The sequence below is a fragment of the Aethalodelphis obliquidens genome, unplaced genomic scaffold (genome assembly GCF_003676395.1).
Source record: "Aethalodelphis obliquidens isolate GAN/ISIS:26980383/991018 unplaced genomic scaffold, ASM367639v1 scaffold20, whole genome shotgun sequence".
NCBI lineage: Eukaryota > Metazoa > Chordata > Mammalia > Artiodactyla > Delphinidae > Aethalodelphis > Aethalodelphis obliquidens.
The window spans coordinates 7302558-7326080 of record NW_020837964.1 but is presented as its reverse complement, the minus strand read 5'-3'; the positions used below and the strand labels follow the sequence as shown (position 1 = coordinate 7326080).

The 23523-nt window shown below is 41.2% G+C and overlaps 1 protein-coding gene and 1 long non-coding RNA gene across 9 annotated transcripts; one reads left to right on the top strand and one right to left on the bottom strand.

The window, feature by feature from the left end:
* Nucleotides 1–80: 80 nt before the first annotated feature.
* On the top strand, nucleotides 81–20621 carry CENPN (centromere protein N). 8 transcript variants are annotated; one of them, XM_027119181.1, is made up of 11 exons: nucleotides 81–191; nucleotides 2742–2922; nucleotides 4176–4221; nucleotides 6078–6137; nucleotides 6436–6512; nucleotides 12520–12696; nucleotides 14488–14589; nucleotides 15875–15938; nucleotides 17464–17576; nucleotides 19611–19737; nucleotides 19995–20621. In XM_027119181.1, exons 1-11 carry the CDS (start codon nucleotides 160–162, stop codon nucleotides 20075–20077), a joined length of 1062 nt encoding a protein of 353 aa, XP_026974982.1. In that variant the 5' UTR covers nucleotides 81–159; the 3' UTR covers nucleotides 20078–20621. The 8 variants fall into 8 exon arrangements, with proteins under 8 accessions (XP_026974982.1, XP_026974990.1, XP_026974984.1 ...); XM_027119183.1 differs by having other exon boundaries at nucleotides 88–191; nucleotides 2781–2922; XM_027119182.1 differs by having other exon boundaries at nucleotides 90–186.
* On the bottom strand, nucleotides 12682–23498 carry LOC113627037 (uncharacterized). Its single transcript, XR_003435405.1, has 4 exons — nucleotides 23172–23498; nucleotides 22558–22692; nucleotides 21881–21970; nucleotides 12682–12944 (listed from the first exon to the last, which is right to left on the bottom strand). It is a non-coding gene; the product is annotated as an uncharacterized LOC113627037 (long non-coding RNA).
* Nucleotides 23499–23523: the final 25 nt, after the last annotated feature.

Sequence of the window (23523 nt, the reverse complement as noted above, 5' to 3'; positions counted from 1 at the left end):
GTGAGGCGGGGACTCGGAGAGGTTTCACTTCCGTCGCTCTCCCCACACGGTCCCCTGTGCCGAGGGTACAGTCCAAAGTTTTGGCTCCGCCGGGAGGGGCTCCAGGGCGGCGGGAACTGCAATTGGTGGCTTTGAAGGTGCAGCAGGCGGGAACATCTGATGAGGAGAGAGCCGGCCGGCGATGTGGTACGGTAAGAGGACCCCTGGCGGCATGGCATCGGGCCCCCGAGCGTGGAGGAAGCCTTGAAGAAGCCACGTCCCACGCCTCTGAGGCGACTTTTTCGCGACCACCGCAAGTCCGAAGGTGTGGGATTGGCCCTTGCTCTCGGGCCGGAGGCTGGGGACTACAGTTGCGGCTGAGGTGAGGAGGGCGATGACGCTGGGCCGTGACGTCACATCCGCCCGTGGTGGGGCGGAGCCTTACGTAAGGCCTGCGTCACGCTAGAGCCGCGCCGAGCTGTCACCGGCTAAACTATCCCAGCCCTGCCTGGGTTGCTGCTTTCCCCGGAGTTGAGTGTTCTTGTTTTTGGTTAACCTTGGCGTCCGTCCTTTTTAGTCTTTGCAGCCTCTCGCATTACTCCTGCTGCTCCTTGTGGCAGCTCTTAGGCTGTGCAGATTTCCAGGAAAGTTACTTAAAAGGGACCTTTTTTGTCATGCGTTCATTCAGCTGTTATATCTCGAGCACCAAGCCAAGCACTGTGCTAAGCGCTCAGATGTAAAAAGAAGTTAGCTAATCACAGGGAATCAGAAGAGTTTATTCAAGGGTTTTCCAACTTTATTGATGAGATTGTGTGGACTCTTTCTACCAGAATTCTTTAGAATGGCATTCCCAAAGTTTAGCGGGAATTAAGACTCTTAGTCTTAAAATGCAAAAATCTCAAGCCCTTCTCGGTCCCCCACCCCACCCCCAGTTTAAATCGTTGGAGCCCAGGAATCTGCATTTTAACAACCACCATCTCCAGTGTTTTTGATGGGAGACGTTGGCTTGATATTGTCACCGACTGTTGGACCCTAATCCTTCCCGGGTTGTTTACCTCCTCAGGCACGGCTGCTTCAGGAGAGCCTCTTAAGACTTCATTCCACAAGTATTTCCACTAGACAGTTCTTGGGCTGACACTGTTCTAGATTCTAGGAATGCAGCTATGAATAAGACAAACATAGTTCCTGCCCTAGGGAAGTTTAATCAAATATTTAATGCAATAAAGCAATAAGCAAGATAATTTCAGATAGTTCTGTAAAGACAAGGTGGGGAAATAACTAGATTGGGTGGTCAGGATAAGTCTCTCTGTGAAGAAGCATGGCTGAGACCTGAATTACAAGAGCCATGTGAATATGTGCAGAAGAACCTTCTAAGCAGGGGTCACCGCAGATGCAATGGCCCTTAGCTGAAGGGATCCTCTTGTAATAGAGAAACTAGAAGGGCAGTGTAGCTGGAGCTCAGAAAGCCAAGGAGAGAGTGGTGGATGACAGGGAGGCAGGAACCAGACAACGCAGGGCCTTGTGGACCATGGTGAGGATTTCAGTCCTGACATTAAGGCAGGTGGGTCCTGCATCTGGACAAGGAAATGAGTCAGGCTCAATTTTCATGATCCTCATGCTACTCCCACATTCTTAATTCAGTTATTTTTCTCTCTAAAGAACTAATCATTCCTCTTTATTTTTAACTATTGTTTTTAGTATCTTTTCAAAGTATTGGGTTGGCCAAAAAGTTCGTGCGGGTTTTGCCATAAGATGTTACAGAAAAACCCGCACGAACTTTTTGGGCAACGCAATATATTCAACTACCCATATATTTTCAGAAGTGGGTGATGGTAATAAATTATATGCCGTGTTCAACACTTAAATGGTAGAAATACGTCGCAGCCAGGATTCTTTTAGGGGAATCTCCTCTATTTGCCCTTGGAAATCCCATAGTCGTGGTGGAAGCAGGTGAGATTGACAGACTGACTTCTGCCTCTAGTCATAAAGGCAGCCCTTCATGATCTCTGACCTCACCTCCTCCTCTGTGCCTTTTCACTCACCACTCTGACCTCTCTGGAGGCCTCCTTCTCCCTGTCCCTTGAAGACCCCGAGGCTTTTGCACTTGCTGTTCCATCTGCCTGGAAAGCTCCTCCACCAGCTAGCCCGATGGCTCACTCTCCCTCCCCCAAGGATTGGCTCAAATGTCACCTTCTCTCTGAGGCCTGCTCTCCATCCCCACCACCCATTGCCAGCCTGCTCCACTTTCACTGCTTCCTAACACCGCTCCGTTTTCTCCTCAGCACTTATCACTTTTAACATTTTTTGTGATTTTCCTGTTGCCTGTCTCTCCCAACTAGAAAGGACGCTCCATATTGGCAGGGATTTTTGTCTTTTTGGTTAAAGCTGTATCTATCCCCAGTGCCTAGAAAAGTGCCTGGCACACACAGGTGCTCAATAATTTGATACATGAATCAGTAAATGAGTGAATGATTCACATGTCATTGCCATCAAAAGATCAAAACACTCTAGCCAGGAAAGGAGGGAGAGCACTAATTTTTAAAAACTCTAAAACATATTTAAATGTACGCTTAAGGAGAAAATAGTTTAATCCTCCTGTTGGAACACTGTTCGTAGAGCGCCTGAAAAATGGTAAACATTTGGGTGCTTGACCTACAAATCAAAATTCTGGCTAAAAATATCATGCTGAAAATTCACTAAGTTACACTTTTGTGTTTGGTTAATACTTTATCGTGCTGTTTTTGGTTTTGTCTTTACGAAAGTGCCAAAGAGATGGATGAAACTGTTTCCGAGTTTTTCAGGAGGACCATCTTGAAAATCCCATTGACTGAAATGATGACAATACTAAAAACCTGGAATTTTTTGTCTGAAAATCAACTGCAGACTGTAAACTTCCGGCAGAGAAAGGAATCTCTTGTTCAGGACTTGGTTCTGCTTTGTGAGGTAACAGTATTCAAAATGATTAACCTTGAACATGATGCTACCCTTTGGTTTTTTTCTTTCCTTTCCTTAGTCCGAAAGAGATGTAAGGTAGCTGCTAGGCTGTGAAGTTAGGAGGGCTACGTACCACGATAGCGGAAAAGAAACTAATTTTTTTTTAATTTACTTTTGGCTGCGTTGGGTCTTCGTTGCTGCGCGCGGGCTTTCTCTAGTTGCAGCGAGCGAGGGCTACTCTTCATTGCGGTGCACAGGCTTCTCAGTGCGGTGGCTTCTCTTGTTGCAGAGCACGGGCTCTAGAACACGGGCTCAGTGGTTGTGGCGCACGGGCTTAGTTGCTCCATGGCTTGTGGGATCCTCCCGGACCAGGGCTCGAACCCGTGTCCCCTGCATTGGCAGGTGGATTCTTAACCACTGCACCACCAGGAAAGCTCCTCCTCATTCATTTTTAAATAAATATACTTTATGACCCAGCAATTCCACTTCGAAATTTACATATATGGAAAACATAATTTAAAAAAAGGAGGTATATGTAATATCATAATTGATAAACATTTATATACCTAGTTATAGATATGTAAATATCTATATATAAAGATGTTAACTAGCATTGTTTACACACAAAAAATTGGAAACAACTATACTTAGGAGATTAGATAAATAATGATATGTCCACATAAAATATTCCTTAACCATTAAAAAGAATAAATTAGATCTTTCTGTATAACACTGAAAGAAACTATATAATATGTAAACATATAAATGTGTGTGTATAGAGCAGTGGTTCTCAGCTAGGATGATTTTGTCTCCCAGAGGACACAATGTCTGGAGACGTTTTTGGGTGTCAAAACTGTGGGATTGGGGTGCTGCTGGCTTCCAGTGGGTAGAGGCCAGGAATGCTCCTTTACATCCTAGGACAGCTTCTACAACACAGCTTTATCTGACTCAAAATGTCACTAGTGCCTGGTTGAGAAAACCTGGGATAGAGGAAATCTAGACGGATACCATAGATTAAAAAAAAAAAAGTTAAAAGTGATAAATGAGGATTAGATCGGGGGAGAACAGTTGTGAGAACCTGTAATGAGACACAAATCAGAAGGTGTATGTGTTACTTAACAGAAGAGCAGAGTTGGGAGACAGGTTGTCAGTAGAGTACTGAGAGGGCCCTCATCTGCTCTAAGCAATCCTAAAATGTGCTGTAGATGGGGTAGAACCACACCTATCACCACGATTACTAAAAATGGTATATTCTCTTTCAGGAAAATCGTGCAAGTCTCAGTGATGCAGCCCTTTTAGACATCATCTGTAAGTTTTGGTGATTTGTATTTATGCTTAACCAGTCCAGTTTCATCAGAGAGGCAGTTTTGTATGTAACGGCTCAGATTCTAGAGTCAAGTTGACCTGGTTTCATATTTCAGCTCTGTCACTTACCAGTCTTGTGTCCTTTGCCAAGTCACACGACCTTTTTTTAAGCCTCAGACTTTTCCTAAGTAAAATGGACATAATAACAGCTTCTACTTCACAGGATTGTTATGAGGGTTAAATAAGATAAGACTTGAAAAGCCCTTAGCACAGTAACTGGCATACAATAAGCACATAGTTAGTGTTTGTTAGGCTTTGTATTATTATCAACAGAATTTGAAAGTAGATGTCTGCGAATGTGTTCTAATTACAGTGCAGCCTGTAAGGAACGTAAGGATTAACAGTGACCATACTTGCACATAGAGTGGTCATGGGGGCACTAAGTGGGAGAGGCACACATGGCTCTGGGGTCTACATGTGCAACTAGAAGGAAATTGGGCCCCCGGCTAAGATAGGAGACACTAGAGGTGGACCAAGCTTGTCACAAATATCATGGATTAGTCTAGCATGTGTTCTATTTGAGGAAATATCTGCATTTGTATTTAAGTCCTTGCCATTTATCATGAACTTCTACACGGTGTTTAAAAGAATCATTAACGACAAAAAGTTTTTAATCTCCATTATTACGACAGCAACCTTATTCAAAGATCATTTAGCAGGCCATCTGAACTCTGAAACAGAGAACCAAGGAAGAAAATACCAGAAAGAAACAAAACCCTTTGGATGCTATCTTTCAGGGCAGGCATCACATTATACCTGATTACACCTGTTTTGGACAGAACTGGATAATCAAGAATTGTCAGGCCATCGCCATAAATGGGGTGGGATGGGGAGACAAGGATGCCAAGGCACCAAAAAAAGAAAAAAAAAAAAACACACAGGACAAGAAAAGTAATAAGACAAAGGCACAGCAGGTTGGTGCCCTTGAGTATTGCGGCCAACAGCTCCTCTTATGGGGTGCAGAGCACCTTGGTCCTAGGTCCAAAGACACAGGGATGCAGACCGAGGTCACCGCAGGGATAGAGTAAAGCCAGGATGACAATGTGTTGGGACTGAACTCAGTAACTTCTAGGCCCATTTTTACTCCAAGATACTCTTAAGTTTGTAACTCCTGGAGGGTGTCTTCTATATCATACATTCATTCATTCATTCATTCATCAAATATATATGTTTAATGCCAGCCAGTGGCTAGATGCTGGGACTACAGCAGTGAACAAGACTCAGTCCAATATCCCACAGGTACAAGCAGTGTAAAAATGAACGTCTAAATGTATGCTGTAATGTCAGGTAGTGGTAAGTACTATGAAGGAAACTAAAGCAGGGCGGGATGGGGGGGTCGATTTTGGTAGGGTGTTCAGGGTAGGCCATTCTGCACTGTGGCATTTTAGTAGAGACCAGAATGAGATGTGCAGCGAGCTAGGAGAAGAGTGCTCCAGACTAAGGAAAGCCGATAGAAACACCAGTTCCAGGAGCACATCATCCCTGGCTTGCTGCGTAGCTGCAGCAGTCTATGGAGTAGACCTGTGTGGACAGAATAAATGGTCTAAGAATAAATGCTAAATCTCTACTATGTTGAGTAATTGTTTATGACTTGTTTTATTTGTCTGGAGTAAATTTAATCCATTTAAAATTTATATTTTGAATAAAGCTCTGTATAACTTAATTTGTAAATTACTGTTAATTTTCTCCACTTTCACATTATTAAAAATATGTATTTATAAGTTGAAAGTTCTCTGATATGATAGTTACTCGAAAGTTCTCCTGATATGATAGTAATAAGCTCTTCCTCCCTGTCTCAGATACTCAATTTCATCGGCATCAGAAAGTTTGGGATGTTTTTCAGATGAGTAAAGGACCAGGTAATGTTTTCCATTTTTAACTGAACACTTGTATTTGATGTTTTGGCAATTTAAAAATGAGTAGCAGTTTGTTCCTCGTAAGTCTCTTTTCTTTCCAAATGCGGTGATTATTACTCATGTATAAAAAAATGAGAAATATATCTGGTGATGCTCTGTCGGGTACCAGCAGCGTTTGTGTGATTTGATCATTACTGCTCTTTGAGGTTACACCAAATGCTTATCTTCAGGATCTTTGTAAATGTACTGAAGACACTGTAGCTCCCTTGATTCTTCTTGATTTTTCTTTTCATTTTGACAGGTGAAGACACTGACCTTTTCGATATGGAACAATTCAAAAGTTCATTCAAGAAAATTCTTAAGAGAGCATTAAAAAATGTAAGATTAAAATTTATCTGAATTTCCATAGAATTCAATTTCATGGCATCTATGCACTTAAAATTCGCTACTATATTCTTTTTTTCAATTTGTAAGAATTTCAGTTAGTAATATTCCATACTGTTCTATTCCGTATCAAAGACAAACCCTACTCGGTGTAAAAACTTTCCTCTCCCCTTACATCTCAATTCAGGGGCACTGCTTCTTTCTCAAGAGCAGCACTGCCCGGTAGGACTGTACAACGATGGAACTGTTCTAGATCAGCACCGTCCAGGACCCAGCTAGTAGCCAAGTGTGGCTGGTGTGACTGAGAAACTAAAATGTTCGTCGTGTTTAACTGTGATGAATTTTAGTTAAATGGCCCTAGGTGGCTCGTGGTCACAATGTTAGGGTAGCTCGAGAGCACAGAAGAGTCCTCAGCTGCCAGTCTGTTTCCACAGGTACCACCTCAACATCTCATCCTAGGTTGAGGTGATTGCTTTTTTTTTTTAATTTTTATTTTATATTGGAGTATAGTTGATTAACAGTGATGTGTTACAGGCATACAGGAAAGTGATTCAGTTATACCCATACAAGTATCCATTCTTTTTCAAATTCTTTTCCCATTTAGGTTATTACAGAATGTTTAGCCAAGTCCCCTGTGATATGCAGTAGGTCCTGAGGTGATCACTTTTTAACAGCCTCCCCTCCTTCATTCCCTTTCCACCTTACTCTGCCTTAGTCCTCCCTGCATATAAAGACATGCCAAAAATTGTCCCATTCACTGTGCACTGCCCGTCCTCTCTGGCATAGCGGTGTTCCCTCTTCTCTGATAAACTCCTTGACCTGTCTCTCCACCCCCTTACCTCATCCTGTCTCTAACTGGTCCTGCTTTCTACTTACCCACCTGTCACCGAACATATTCCCTCATCTCCTTTCTTATAATGACCCTCTGTGTGTGCTGTGAATCCATCTCCTATGTCCTCATCCAACACACCTGCTTTATTTTCCTCTGTTCTCTTGCATCCTTAATCTCTTGCCTCTTCTGATTCCTACCATACTGCTTATAAATGTGCTCAGGTCTCAGTAAAAGTACATCCTTTCCCCAGGCTCATCCTCAAGCTCTGTTCTTTCAGCCACAAGACTCTTGGAGGGAAATATTTCTTCTTGCTCCAGATGTGTCCCACACGTGGAAGCAATCCCACTGGCCCCTCCTCACCGCCCCCTTCACTTTCCTCCAGCAGGAGCAGGGCCTTAGCCTGAGTGAGAGCAGCTGCCTGCAGGCAGCACCTACTCTGGTCTGTTCCTCCAGGGCCGGCTCTGCCCCTGCAGGGAGACCACTCAGAGCGGTCCTGCCAGTTACCATGGAGGCTGCTCTGCCTGCTTCTGGATTTGGTATCAGGAGGGCCACTTGCCTGGAGCAAACTCCCCATTCCTTTAATCGCTGTATTTTTTAAAACATTTCAATAACCCTTAAGACAAGTCAACCCGGCCCCTACCCCCAATTACTCTTCTTTGTCAAAAATGTCCTAACTGTTTCTCCAGATGAATCTTAGAAACATTTTCTCAGGTTTACAGAACAAAACAAAATCTCCAGCCGTTTGAGCAGGGGCGCATTTATTTATTTTTTGACTGCGCCACACGGCTTATAGAATCTTAGCTGCCTGACCAGCGACTGAACCCAGGACCTCAGCAGTGAGAGCGCAGAGTCCTAACCACTGGACCACCAGGGAATTCCCTGCATTTAATTTATAAATTAATTCAAAGAAAATTGTGAACCAAGAGAAGGTATGTCTCCTTTTTTTTTTTAATTTTGTGAATAAGCAAGCACTTTTTTTTACCTTGCTCCTAAGTTCTTATTTTGGATTATATTATTTGAAAACTCTTCTTACCATGAAATTATGAACTTTGCAGACATTACAGGAGAGTCCTGTCTGGACTGTGGCTGTGGCACATGCACCTGCTTTTTTTTTTTAAACAAAGAGCCTCATTACGACATGACCCCTGGCCAGCCCTCCACAAGTGTTGTGGATATGTGGTTTGGACCCTTCTGGAAGCAGCCTTCTTATGAAGCTGAACATGACTGGCTAACTCATCTTGAGAAACACTCGTCTCTCTCTCTCTCTCTCTCTCTCTCTCTCTGGTCCAGTTCAGAGTTTATCCGCATCTTCCCTCCCAACACCTTCTCACATGATGGTCTTTCCTGTCCCTGTTTTAGGCACCAGGAACTTCTGTTCTTTTAACCCCAGGCCACTGCCCTCACCAGGCATGGAGAAAAGAGTCTGAAACACTCACATTTCCTCCCACTTTGATGCCCATGTATTTCAGTTGTTAGATTTCTCTTTTCTTATCACTACCAAAAGCTTTTGCCTCCTGAATGAATTTCAGGCACACTAGCGGGGGAGGCTGGGGGACAAAGGAGCTTTTTTACTGATCATATCTGTCCTGCTTGAAAGGCCAGCTAGAGAGTGACGTGCTTTGTATACTGCAGGTTTTAGATGAGGATGAGCAGGTAAAGGCCGTGTGTCTTCTCTGTCTCCCCGTCCCTCTACTCCGAGCTGGCCCACGTGTCCTCAGCCCTTTCCTCAACTGACTGAGGACTCCCGGCTTATCTTCACCTTCCTCCACATAACTTAACTAGTGGCTGGATAACTCCACTTTCCCAAAGGCTGATGATGGTGACGTCATGACAAATAGCACCTCCTGGTGCCCAGGAGTGAAGAGTGACTCACCTGCTGCTCTAGGACAGGCACCTTAACCTTTTTGTGCCAAGGACCCTTTGGCTATTAGTGAAGCTTATGGACCACTTCTCAGAAGAGTGTATTTAAATGCTATAAAATAAAATCCATAGACTCACAGGGGAAACAAAAGGTATTAAAAATACAGTTAAGGTATTAAAATGGCAAATTGTGATAAGTAATGCATGTGCTTCTTTATTAACACAATAAATAATCTCATGATGGGTCTAAAAGCAACTAGATTCAAAGTACTAATAGGTGTAAATGATATTTTTGAGGCATGTGCAACAATTATAATATGATAAGAGTATTTGGGATTTCTATGCACAACAAAGTAACGGGTCTTAAAATTCCACTGTTTTGATGCCTACTTTCCAGTTGAAGGAGATGCTAAATTTCAGTTAGAAATTAGTACAAATAAAGATGAAATTTTTCCCCCACCAAGTCCACAGATGCCCTGAATTCTAACCATGGACTTCAGGTAAAGAACTCCTGCCCTGAACCAATGGGGGAGAGAAGCTGATATGAAAGGTCACAGGGAGCCTAACGGGGAGTGATGGGTGGAGAGTGAGTGAGTGAGTGAGTGAGTGTGTGTGTGTGTGTGTGTGTGAGAGAGAGAGAGAGAGAGAGAGATTAACTGCACATCATACCAGGTAAAACTCTTCAAAATACAAAGTTCTTGGAAAAACTTACAAAGAAGAGACAAACTAAAAACTGCTTCAATCGTAAGGTAGCACATTTTTTGTCCCTTTCTATGCCTGTATCATGTAGTATAATAATGATGGTCTGTGTTAAGTATGTTAATGTGTTAAATATGTGGTGATTCTTTGTATTGTAAGCTTCATTTGATTCTCACGCCAAACATAGGTATGTTCAGTAGCTTGTGGGCCTTGGCCAGTTACTGACAGTTGATGGCTAGTGGAGGATACCTTGGCCAAGAGAACAGTCCCAGTTTCGCCAAACCACTTAGGACCCTTGGCCACACTCGTTTATGTCATCTTAAATTTTTTTTTTTTTTTAATTTTTTGCCTGTTCCACATGGCATGTGGGATCTTAGTTCCCTGACCAGGGATCAAACCCGCGCCCCCCGCATTGGAAGCACGGAGTTTTAACCACTGGACCGCCAGGGAAGTCCCTTGGCTGCACTCATTTAAGCTTGAGCAGTATTAATCTGAGCTCTCCTCTGTGAAACGCTTTATCCCAGGTATTGCAGGAGGATATCCATTGAGGTAGTTTCTTGGGAAAATAATAAATATCTATATTTGGGCCCTGCCTCTACAGGTATCTGAGTATCTTCTTTACTTTAAGAATGTGAGATGGAGCATCGGCCAGCCGGGCCAGGATTACACTGACTCTGTGGACGCCCTTTCCTCTTAGCCTATTGATTTTTAACCTTTTTTTGGACTATAGACCCTTATGAACATTTTGATAAGTGGCACAGCACCTCTCTAGAAAAGCACACCTTTAGACATGTCCATCCAACGGTGCATCCAATTCAGGAGGTCACAGACCTCTTTAAGTCCCTTCATGAGCCCTCACTTAAGTTATCCTCATTCTAGACTAGAGACTACCTGACTCCGTTGAATGCTACCAATTTTCTCCTAGCGAAAATGTGCCCTCCGTACACTACACTCAATGTTGACTTTACACACTTATTTTCTTTTGTAATGTGATGCAAAGAGGCTATTCAGAATAAGATCCTGTCCTCTTCCATTCAAGCTGGCAGAGGTCCACTGCATGCCTGCTGGGGCCGAGGGCTGTGCTGTTCATCTAGGGGAAGGTCAGACTGCTCTGTACCCTCCATGCCCCTTGTCTTGGGTTCCTTGTCTGATACACTGAGGAAATTTGGGGAAGCAACCAGATAAAGAGTGGGCAGAGTCAAAATACAGTCGGCCCTCCATATACATGGGTTCAACATCCATGGATTCAACCAACCACAAATTGAAAATATTCGGGAAAAAAAATTCTAGAAAGTTCCAAAAAGCAAAACTTGAATTTGCTTTGGGTCAGCAACTGTTTACATAGCATTCATGTTGTACTTATGATTATTTACATAGCATTTACTTTCTATTAGGTATTATAAGTAACATGGAAATGATTTAAAGTATGTGGGAGAATCTCACAGGTTATTTGCAATTACTACACCATTTTATATGAGACTTGAGCATCCTCGGATTTTGGTATCCTGAGAGGGGTATCTGAGAGGGGTCCTGGAACCAATCATCCAGAATCCTTAGGGACAACTGTAACTGCCTTCTTTGCTAATGTCAGCAGCCATGTGTTCACCAGGAATAAGATACAAGAGGGAGGAAATAAAGAGATGTGGGCAGGGGATTCCCTGGTGGTCCAGTGGTTAGAATTCCACGCTCTCACTGCCGAGGGCCCGGGTTCAATCCCTGGTCAGGGAACTAAGATCCCGCAAGCTGCGCAGCACAGCCAGGAAAAAAAAAAAAAAAAAAACAGGGATGTGGGCAAGCCAAGTGTGCCTGTCTCAAGTATCTCCAGGGTCTGAGCTGCAAGGGGGGCTAATAATCTAGAAGTGAGCTATTAATTCCATAGAAACTGGCAGTCATATTTAAAAGTTTAGAAAGGTCTATATTTTATCCATGAAATGGAAACCATGTAGAATTTCTTATATTCTCGCTATGTAACTTTGCTTTGGGGTAATTTTTAGCACCTGAGCTAAATGCATAAAAGCATTAGGATTAGTATTTTTTTAAGCCCATTGCTACATAGAAATCTTACTATTAAACTTTACAGTGCATGCTAGGTCTGTGTTCAATGCTAAAAATGCTTCCTTATAAGATATCTCATTTGTGAGGCTGCTTTGCTTCATAAACTCTTATAGTTTTTCAGGACAAAGCCCAAGAAATTACTGAAAATTTCTGATGTCATATCCTGCTTGTAGGATTTAAAATTTTTTTCCTTCCAAAAGACTTTGCAAGGCACGAATGTATCTTTACAAAACGACCACAAAATATTTTCCCAAAGATTTCCCAAAACACTGTAATGAAGAGTAGGAGAGGGACTTCCCTGGTGGTCCAGTGGTTAAAACTCCATGCTTCCACTGCAGGGGGCATGGCTTCAATCCCTGGCTGGGGAACTAAGATCCTGCATGCCTCACGGCACGGCCAAAAAAAAAAAAAAAAATCGTAGGAGAAAAGACTGCCAGACCTCAGCCGGTGTGCAAGATTATAATAACATCCTTCACCCCTAAAAAGCACCTGTTGTTGGTGCCACATGAGATTTTAATTAGGAAACTTACATCTTTTTTTTTTTTTTTAAATAAGGTGACAGTCAGCTTCAGAGATGCTGAGGAGAATGCAGTATGGATTCGAATTGCCTGGGGAACACAGTATAGAAAGCCAAACCAGTACAAACCTGCTTACGTGGTGTATTATTCCCAAACACCATATGCCTTCACTTCTTCCTCCCAACTGAAAAGCAATCTACCCCTTCTGGGTCAGGTATGGCACTAATTACTATAAGCTATAATGCTGTATTATCCTTATCTCAGGTCCGCGTAGGTTTAAACTGCTCAATATCATTTGATATAAAATACGACCTGTAGGGGAACTTCCCTGGCGGTCCAGTGGTTAAGTCTCCGCGCTTCCACTGCATGGGGCACAGGTTCAGTCCATGGTCAGGGAACTAAGATCCAGTATGCTGCACGGCACAGCCAAAAAAGAAAATACCACCTGTAATTCTTTATCTCCTAAAATAAGAAGCAGAAAACGTTATTATTCTACAAGTGGGAGGACAGCATAAGCATTGGTTTAGAACTCTTCATTACTGTCTTGTAATTGAGAAGTAGTACACAATCAAGGTAAAAATCCAACCAACATAGAAGTCTCTGAACAGTCTTTTAAGACTCCATACCCTTCTGCACAATCCCATTCACCCAAAATAACTGCTTTTAACAGTTCTGCTATTTCCTTTCAGAAGATGTTTTATTACAAAAACCACACTGGTACATAGGGTCTGTAATTTGCTTTTTCTAACTTAACAGAACATTTCAATGAGGTTACATATGAATGTACCTCACTACTTTTTCATGACCTCATCATTTACCTATTGATGAACATTATTTTCATTTGTAACCATTTTCCCCACATTGCGTACACAAGAAGCGTGCTTTAACAGAAGATGGTCCTCTGGTCAGAGCCTGCTTCTGTTTATGGTCTGCCTTTGGTGTCATAGGCTTCCTAGCATCTTCCCCCAAATAAGCCATCCCTAAATTAGCCTGGCAACTGCTGCTGCTTCCACCGTCTTCACATTCACAACTACAATGGTGCTTCAGTTGGTTCCAGAGCTGATTGTAGATAAGCAGCTCTGCCATCCTGGCTGCATCATCTCTAGTGCCAAGTAGAACACCAAGTCCTCCAGGCAGGCGGACTTGTCATTTAAATTCCTTAGGTGTTTACTGAAACGGCAGAAAGATTGCTACTGCTGCTCACTTCTATTTCTTTCTAACACTTAACTCTCCTTTACATTTGGAGTCTCTTCCTCCATAATAAATGGTGGTTTTCCATCCACTGACAGCCAGGTGAGTCCACCCTGTCCCACCTAGTTTAAACATCACCCCAAAAGCTAATGTTCTTTTCTAATGTGTATCTTAAGGCAAACTTATTTCTACGCTCTAGTTCCAGGTATATACCTTATTCTATTAATTCTGTTTCAGTCTTCCAACTTGTTTCCCCAGACGATGGGAAGCTTTTATAAGTTGCATTTAATTTGCACTTTTTTCTTCAAAATTTGTCCTAGAGCGTACATACATATTTGCATTTTTGTATGGCAGTATCGTAGTATTAATGACTAGTAATCAAAAATGGTAACATTTGAGTATTCACTGTTTATTCTTAACTCTGAATTTCATTTATTATAATTCCTAACTTTAAACAGGATCACTTTGGGACTTCCCTGGCAGTCCAGTGGTTAAGAGTCGTGCTTCCACTGCAGGGGGCACGGATTCGATCCCTGGCTGGGGAACTAAGATCCCACATGCTGCTTGGTGCGGCCAAGAATTAAAAAAAAAAAATTTTTTAATAAAAAAAATAAACAGGATCACTTTTCTAAAAATGGTATTACAAAAGACCTTACATTTGTGAGAATCTTAATGCCATTAGCCCCTGTTTTTGTTTTTCAAGCTGAGTAACAGGCCATGAGATTTAATTGTTCTGGATTTTTTCCTGAACAAGTATTGTAAATACAGAGATAGACACAGTAATGCTAATAGTCTTGCTAATTTTCACTTCAAGGCACTGACAATTGCTAGCAAACATCATCAGATTGTGAAAATGGACCTCAGAAGCCGGTATCTGGACTCTCTTAAGGCTATTGTTTTTAAACAGTATAATCAGGTGAGCCCATCAGTGACTCTATTTAAAGTTAAGTCTCCATTTTCTCTTTCACACATAATTTAGAAGCTGAGCAGGTGGGAAAGTCTACCTCCAGTGATAGGAGATCACGTCAGATATCCCTGAAGTGCAGAAAGTTTTCAGTTAACATGAAAGGAAACAATATAATTTCTCTCTCTCATCTTTTTATAGTTGCGTTGTATTTTATACTGCCCATTAGTCATTGGGGTCTATGTTATAGGTCCCCGTTTCCAAATCATCTATTCCGATCAGAATTTATTTTCTCTTCAGAGTAACTCGACACTGTCTTTTGAAGCTGATTATATTATTCTGTTCTGCAAGAGAGAAGCAGAATTTTTTGTCCCATCAGTCAAGCAGGTGATACAGGAGTTGGAAGTAAAGGAGAAGGCATTGGTTTATTAAGTCCCACAATTTATTTGTCAAAATTATTTGAACACATTGTTCCCCTTTAATGATAAGAACGGATCTGGCCTTGCTCCCAGGCTCAGGGGTTTTTTGTTTGTTTGTTTGTTTTTTCCTCTGCATGGCATCTGTGTGCTCAGATGTTCACATTCCTATAGGATTGTTAAGGCTCTGTGTATATCTTTGAGCCCTTAGGTATGTTATACTTATGTATTTTCATCTGTTCTAAGTAGAAAGAAGTGATGGCTCTCTGCAAGCTACTCTTTAAGGAAAAAATCTAACATTAAGAAGTTAGATAATGATTTTCTCCCACAGCAGCCCCTCCCTCTTACCTACCACCCTCCTACCAAATTGCTATCAATGGTTCTCCTATGACAGTTGCATTTCTAGGAAAATTCATATTGTCAAACACTTAATTATAAAAACAATGGCTTCAGTGGGGAAAGTAAGCGAAGGGTCTGAGAGGTTCAGACTTACAATAGGAAAGTTATTTTTCGATAAGGAATCTCAGCAAATTTTTTACAGTTATAAAGACATATATATAAAGCTGAAACATCACATTGTAAATGCTGCCTCTGATTCCTCTAGCTTTTGCATTCACCAGCTATACTTCTTCCAGATCCATTTTTTACGTTAACAAGGTACAGAGCTCCTCAAATAAAGCAGCCATGTTGCTGGCATTCTCTGCCAGCATCGCTCTAGGAGAAATGCTCAACTCAGTCTGCAAATGGCCTCAAATCTTTGTGTTGGGAAAAACTAAAGATAAGATTTGCCATATTTTTGTGCATTAAAAGCAATTAATATCTATACTTCAAGGTGATAAAATTAGGAAAACATTCACTTTTTTCTTTTTTCTTTTTCCTAGATCTTTGAAACTCACAACTCTACTACACCTCTACAAGAAAGAAGCCTTGGGCTAGATATAAATAGTATGTGTGTTTTAAGATAAAAACTGAAATTTGGAAGGACATTCCTTTTCAGATTTCTGTCACCCAGGAAAACATTTATGTACCAGGATGTGATTCAAAAGTATTTACTGTTTTCAGAAAATTGAAACTTACATTTCTGTTGAAGTGGGGAAGCTAAGCTACCATAATCTCTTTTAGAATTTACTAGACTGGCATCTAATAATAATCAGAACAAAAACAAAAATTAACTAACAGTTGTTGAGCATTTCTTCTGTGCCAGGCACCATACTAAGGTGTTTATATGAGTCATTTCCTATTTCTTCACAGCAGTCCCATGAACAAGCTCTTTTCATCAGGAAACTGGGTTTCAGAGAGGTTTAGTAACTTGTGAGGCAAAATCACATAGCTAGGAATCGGCAAAGCCAGGAGTGAAATCCGAATCTGAGTGTGGAGCCCAGGCTCTTAATGCTTCCTGAGTATTTTATTGCATCTCACAGGTATTGCGTTATTTACAAATTGAAGGTCTGTGGCAACCCTGCATTGAGCAAATCTCTCAGCGCCATTTTTCCAACAGCATTTGCTCATTTCACGTCTCTGTGTCACATTTCCATAATTCTCACAATATTTCAAACTTTTTCATTATTATTATATTTGTTATGGTGATCTGTGATCAGTGATCTTTGATGTTACTACTGCAAAAAGATTACAACTCCCTGAGGGCTCAGATGATGGTTAGCATTTTTTAGCAATAAAGTACTTTTTAAATAAGGTATGTACATTGTCCTTTTAGACATAATAGTGTTGCACACTTAATAGACTGCAGTACAATATAAACATAACTTTTATACGCACTGGGAAACCAAAAAATTCATGTGACTCACTTTATTGCAGTGGTATAGAACTGCACCCTCTTATCTCTGAGGTGTGCCTGTAATCAGAATTGTTACCCTGTTGCTACTCACAGGTGACATGAGTCCTTTCCTAGAAAACCCAGGAGAATATAGTATGAAACTACTAATGTAGATCAGAAAGTTCAGAAAAGTGATGGGGTACAATATAGATTTATAAAAATGAAAATGTTCCTCTCTCTTGGCAGTGACTTGGCAATAAAATGAAATGGTACAGCCATTATGAACTAAACATATTTATGACTTTCCAATGGCATAGGAACTGCTATTGATGTCATGTTAAGTAAAGAAAGCAGGATACAAAATTGTGTGTATTTTATAATCCCAGTTTAAAAAATACATATCTTTTTATTCACTGAAAAAAGGGTTAGACAAATAGATTAAAATGTTAACAGTACTTATCTCTGTGTGGTGGAATTATGGGTGATTTTTATTTTCTCTTACCAGCCTATACTTTCCAGCTTTTCAACAATAAGAAATTATTACAATCGAGAAGAAACAGTAAACATTATTTTTAAGTTATGCAAGCAAGTTGAAAGGTTAGGAATGAAAGGATGATACTTTATGGATGAAATATATATTATTATAATAATATTAAATATATAACAGCTGTTTCTCTTGAAATCTTCCATCTGTAGTGGATTCAAGGATCATTCATGAAAACAAAACAGAAAAAGAGAGGGTCCAGAGAGTGACTCAAGAAATTTTTGGAGACTATCCACAACCAAGGCTAGAATTTGCACAATATAAGGTAGGACACTGCTATAAGCTAACTACAACTTATCAAGATTTTTTGAAAAGAACTAAAACTAAGTGGAAAACAGATCTAAGAAACTGTCTCTTATTCATTTGTCACTTTAATGTTGTATAAAAAGTTTATGAGTTAAAATAGACTTCTTTATCATATTTAGTAAGTTCCTCTGTTGCAAAGGAGACCTTTGGAAATTTTGAATTTGTCTTTTCATTTCACCTTTCATATTAATTCAGTTATGTATAACCAGCTGTGATCTGTATTTTTGAGAAAAAAAAAAAAGGTAGGTTACACCTTTCTAGCCCACCCACACCTAGAACAATGCTTGCACATGGTCAGTGCTCATAAATACTTATTAAATAAAAGAGTGAATAAATAAGTCATTACAAAGCCCAGTTGGCATCACGTGGAGAAAACCCAGCAGCCTGCAAACCTGGCTCATTACAGAAGCTTGCCCACCAGGAAAGCCAGGTGGGGGGCAAGCCCATGGCCACCATTAGAAGAATTCAAGGCTTATATCATGATCACGCTAATCTAATACTCATGCTCATACTCATAACACCCTCCTCCCCTCAGACCTTCCAATAAAATTCTTTCTGCTTAGAAGGAACCTTCTGCAGCTACGGACCACACTTTAAGTCTACCATTGATCTGCTCACTCAGGCCCAGTGCCTGTTTGGTTTGATTTGTTTTTAATGAGAAAAGTTGACTGACACCTTTCAAGTTATGCTCCCTGAATGGCAGGTTTCAACCCATTTCTTTTAAACAGCTCACACTCTTAAGAAAGTCATTCTCAAAGTGTGGTCCCTGGACCAGCAGAATCAGCCTCAGCTGGGAATACGGGTAAGAAAGGCAGGTTCTTGGCCCCATTCTAGTCCTACTGGATTGCGGACTCTGGAGGTGGGTCCCAGACAGCCGTCTTCACAAGCCCTCTAGCCAATTCTGCACAGAGAACCACTGATCTAGGATACATAAGATTTAGTCCACAAAACTTCTCTTTATACACATCTTAGAATGGGTCTATTCTATAAGTCAAGGCATACATTTTTTCATACCTGCTACTAATTTTTCCCTACCTTTTCTATTTTGAAAAATGTCAAACCTTCAGAAAACATGCAAGAATATTACAATGAGCATTCATTTCCCCTTTGTTTCAAAATTTACTAATGGTTAACATTTTGCCACATCTGCTTTCTTTCTCTTTCTTTATTCTGAACCATTTGAATTAACTGCAGACATTACTCACCCTCTAAATATTTCAGCATTCTGTCTCTAAATTTTAAGGATCATTTTAAGTTAAAAAAAAAATAAAATGAAGTTAGAATCTAAGAGCCAAGTACCTACTGAAGTAACAGTACTTATATATTTGATCATATGAAGGAACTGTCATTATTTTTTTTAGGTGTGGTAATGTTATGGGGGTGAAGTTTTGAAAAAGAGTCCTTTTTAGGACTCTTTTAGATACATTGAAATATTTGCAGGTGGGTTACTATGGTGTCTTGGATTTGCTTGGAAATAATCCAGTGGGGGTGGGCAGTAGGGAAAGGAAGGTAGGGTAATAGATGGAACAAGACAAGTCATTGTTTCAGCTGGGTGATATGCACATGGGGACTCATTACACGGTGCTCCTCGCTTTTGTATGTTTTCTAAATCTTCTATAATAAGAAGTTAAACCGCGGTAGTGACTCAAAACACAAGACATTTTTACATCGAAATGACAGATTACAAAAAACTGCTCATTTTCCATTAAGAATGCAAACCTAATGCTCAGGTAAAGGGCATCTGAGGGCAGAACTGACATGCAAGGTCTCCTGTGTGTCAGGCACTGTGCACGCTTGGCTTTTTGCATGCAATATTGTTGGATATACTGGTTGCCCTCAATGTTTGCAATTAGCAAATTAAATGGTTCCCACCCCCATTAGTCCCTGTGTTTCTTGATAACAAGAATTAGTGAAATACATAATCCTATTTCTTTATATTTTGCCATTGCAACTGATATATTTAATCGTCACTTAAAAATATATCTGTTGACAGCTTGAAACGAAATTCAAAAGTGACCTAAATGGGGGCATCCTGGCTGAGAGAGAAGAACCCCTCCGGTGCCTAGTTAAGTTCTCTAGCCCCCATCTTCTGGAAGCACTGAAATCCTTAGCACCAGCCGGTAAGTAGTCAGGACACTTCATCAGCCAGAAGAATTAACAACATACTACATTTGACCCTCTCTTTGCTGACTAATTGCCCCTGAGCTTTCTCATGGCTCTAGTCTGCTATCCCATCATGCCCTGTTTTGCATATTCTGCTTCACTTAATGGGGGTCCATGATCCACCCTCTAATCTCCGTCATTTTTAAACTGACTCAAATCGTTGTCCCTGTGATTATTTTCATTTTCTTTTTTTTTTTTTTTTTTTTAATTTCAGGTATTGCAGATGCACCACTTTCTCCATTGCTCACTTGCATACCCAATAAGGGAATGAATTATTTTAAAATTAGAGATAAATAATATGTATGTGGTTTTGTAAGTACAGCTTGACTGTATTGCATATGCATTTTATAATGACTAGCTGGATAGCTTCTATCTGCAAACTTGTTTTAGAGATTAATCCTTGATGTTGATGATTTAGTAATGTTCAGTATAATTCTTGGGACTGATTCTTTCCTCCTCCTGCAAAGCATAGCAGTTGTGGGACTTTAAGATGTGACAGGATGTCATTTCTCTCACTCCTGTCTCTCCTCAATCCTGGAGAGGTCTGGTTCCAGTTGCTGGTTTCCAGGGATTTTCTCTTAAGCCTTGGATCACAGAAAGAAGAAACAAGAAACTATACCCAACCCAAAACTTTCCAGGAGAACCATAAAATTGGTCCATTCAAAAGGTAGAATTGGGCCCATTAAGTTATTATTGCAGGAGGTAGCCTATCAGTTGATTCAGCTATATAAAATAATGATTTCATTGTAAATATGGTACTTCTCGTCTATTTTATCACACATATGGCATTCGAACTGACAGATAATATACAGGTTTGTGAATAAAGATATTTAAAAATGGGTGTATCGGTCACTTGTGGTGAAAATCCTACAGTGATCATCACTAAATCGCATGTCCTTTTACAATAACACTTTAAAATCTACTCCCTATCTTGATCCACAAAGGATTTGGGGTTATAACAACATATGTTACAATTATGATAAAATTAAAAGGTGAGGGGCTTTCCTGGTGGCGCAGTGGTTAAGAATCCAACTGCCAATTCAGGAGACACGGGTTTGAGCCCTGGTCCAGGAAGATCCCACATGCCGCGGAGCAACTAAGCCCGTGCGCCACAACTACTGAGCCTGCGCTCTAGAGCCCGCGAGCCACAGCGACTGAGTCCACGTGCTGCAACTACTGAAGCCACGTGCCTAGACCCTGTGCTCCGCAACGAGAGAAGCCTGCGCAACACAACGAAGACCAAACACAGCCAAAAATAAATTAATAATTAATTTTTAACAAAAAATTAAAAGGTGAGGAAATCTGGGCAAATGAAGGACAGAAAAAGAATAGGAGGACAAAATAAAACTAGAGGTAAGATTACCACGTAAGAACATACAAGTGCCTCCTCAACTGCTAGAATAAAAGGAAAAATTTGGATGGTGTTAGCCAGTGGCCAAAGCAGAGGAGAAAAACACCAATTTAAATGAGATATTTAAAAACTAGTATATCAGTTACTTCTGATGAAAATCAAAAAGAGGCTTAATATACAGATATAAACACAATCAGAAGGGGCTAAACAATGCTTTATACCAATATAATGTATTGGTATTGTCTATACCAATAGGTATTTTATGTGAAATATATTTGTTTAGATTTAATTAGCAAATGGCTTAGACACTTCAGTTATCTCAGAGTGAGGCACTAAGTCTGTAGGGGCTTAATAACGCTAATTTTTTTTGTAGACCACAGTCATGGTTTAGAGCATCTGTTCCTATGTGCACACATATGGTAGGCACTTCTACTCAGTGCCTGAATGCCCATATTAGGTCTGTACAGAGGCCCTGCAGGTTCCTGGGATGGTTTCCCATAGGCTCACAGCCCTTTCTGGTGCTTTGCAAGGATGTGCAATGAGAGCCTGAACGAGAAAGCCACTATTCATATTGGGTTGGCCAGAAAGTCCCTTTGGGTTTTTCTGTAACATCTTACAGAAAAACCCAAAGGGACTTTCTGGCCAACCCAGTATTGCCCAGCCTAGAGTGGAATCACTTGAGCCTGCACCCTGCAGCCCTCCCAGACAGAGGCTTCCGGTTCAGGAAATGAGATACAGGGAATGCTTACCTGGTATGTGCTTGACGGTCCAGAGACATATACACCATTCAGATGCAGTCGTGGGATCAGATGGAGTAGTAAATGCAGATCCAAGGATCTCTAGGCCAAAGGAATTTAATGCACATTAGGTAGGGTCTCCAAAAATGAAAAAGAGCTCATGTTTACTGAGCACTTACTATGTGGCAGGCGCTGTGCCAAGTATTTTATACGCTTTGTCTTATTTTCATAATAATCGTATAAGGCAGGTGGCATTACTAGTCTCACTCTATTGGCGTGAATACCAAAGCTTAGTACTAGCTAGTAAGTGACTGAGCCCACATTAACCCCAGGCAGTTGGCCTCCAGAGCCTGCCCTCTTGGACACTGCTGGAAGAAATAATAGCCCGTGGATGCTATCTCTCACACAGATGTGGGGGGTTTGGGGCCCACAGTACTTTTTAATTCAGAATTCGTTACTGTGAAGCAGAATAGTACTCTTCTCAAAGATGTCCACATCCTGATCCCTGGAATATGTAAATCTGTTACTTTACAAAACAAAAGGACTTTGCAGTTGGGGAGGTTATCCCGGATGTCCTGGATGGACCCAGTGTGATCACAAGGGTCCTCAAAAGTGGAAGAGGAATAGAAGAGAGCAGAGGGAGACCTGACTACTGAAGAAATCAGTGATGTGAAGAAGCCTCAACTCACCATTCATTAATGACTTCGAGAAGCTGGAAAAGGCAAGTAAACAGATTCTTCCACAGAGCCTCCCGAAGACATGCAGCCATGCCAACACCTTGATCTTCACCTAGTAGACTCATTTCAGACTTCTGACCTCCAGAACTGTAAGATAACACATCTGTGTTGTTTCAGGCCACCAGGTTTGTGGTGATTTGTTATTGCAGCAATAGAAAACAAATAGAGCTACTAATATATAAAAGCTGGGAGTTTTCACATAAAAATCTTGAAAAATAAATCCTGCAATACCAAAGACGAGTAGTAGCCACTGCCCCCTTTAAACAAAGGATGTAACTCCCATTCCGCTGCAGTCCTCACCCCTCCCTTTTGACTGCACCTGGCCTCCTACACTCATTTAAATGACCTATCTGGTGGTCCCTCTTCCGACTTAGGATTTGGAACCCTCCTCTGAGCTACACTGTCTCCCAAACAGTAATCAAATTTCAGCAGTTAAAATACAGGCAAGTAAATCTACCCTCCCTAAAATGATTAACTCTGTCAATTATAACAATCCTTTTTTTTGTATGTGACCTCGGGCTAGTTACTTACTTCTCTTCAAATATGGGAAAACTTATAATACGTACCTGCTAGGTCTGTTTCGAGGACAAAATGAGATACTGAATGAAAAGTGCATTCCCAGTGTCTAGTAAACAGAGATAGTTGTAATTCACATACTCTCGCCTCTCCTCCTGTTGAACACTTGGGTTATTTCCAATCTTTGGGAAGTAAAGTTCCTGAACGCATTGCTTTTTCTTCTATCCAATTGTGGCCCGAGGTAAGATTTCCAGGAAGGCGAACAATGGATCAGCGGGACCAATACGTGCTACCTGTCCCCAGGAACCCCTGTGAAGTTTTGTAACCCGCCCGCCTCATCTGGTCGTGGCTCCTGGCAGACGCGCCCTCCGCCACCCGCACGCGACGCCGCGGCCGCCCGGG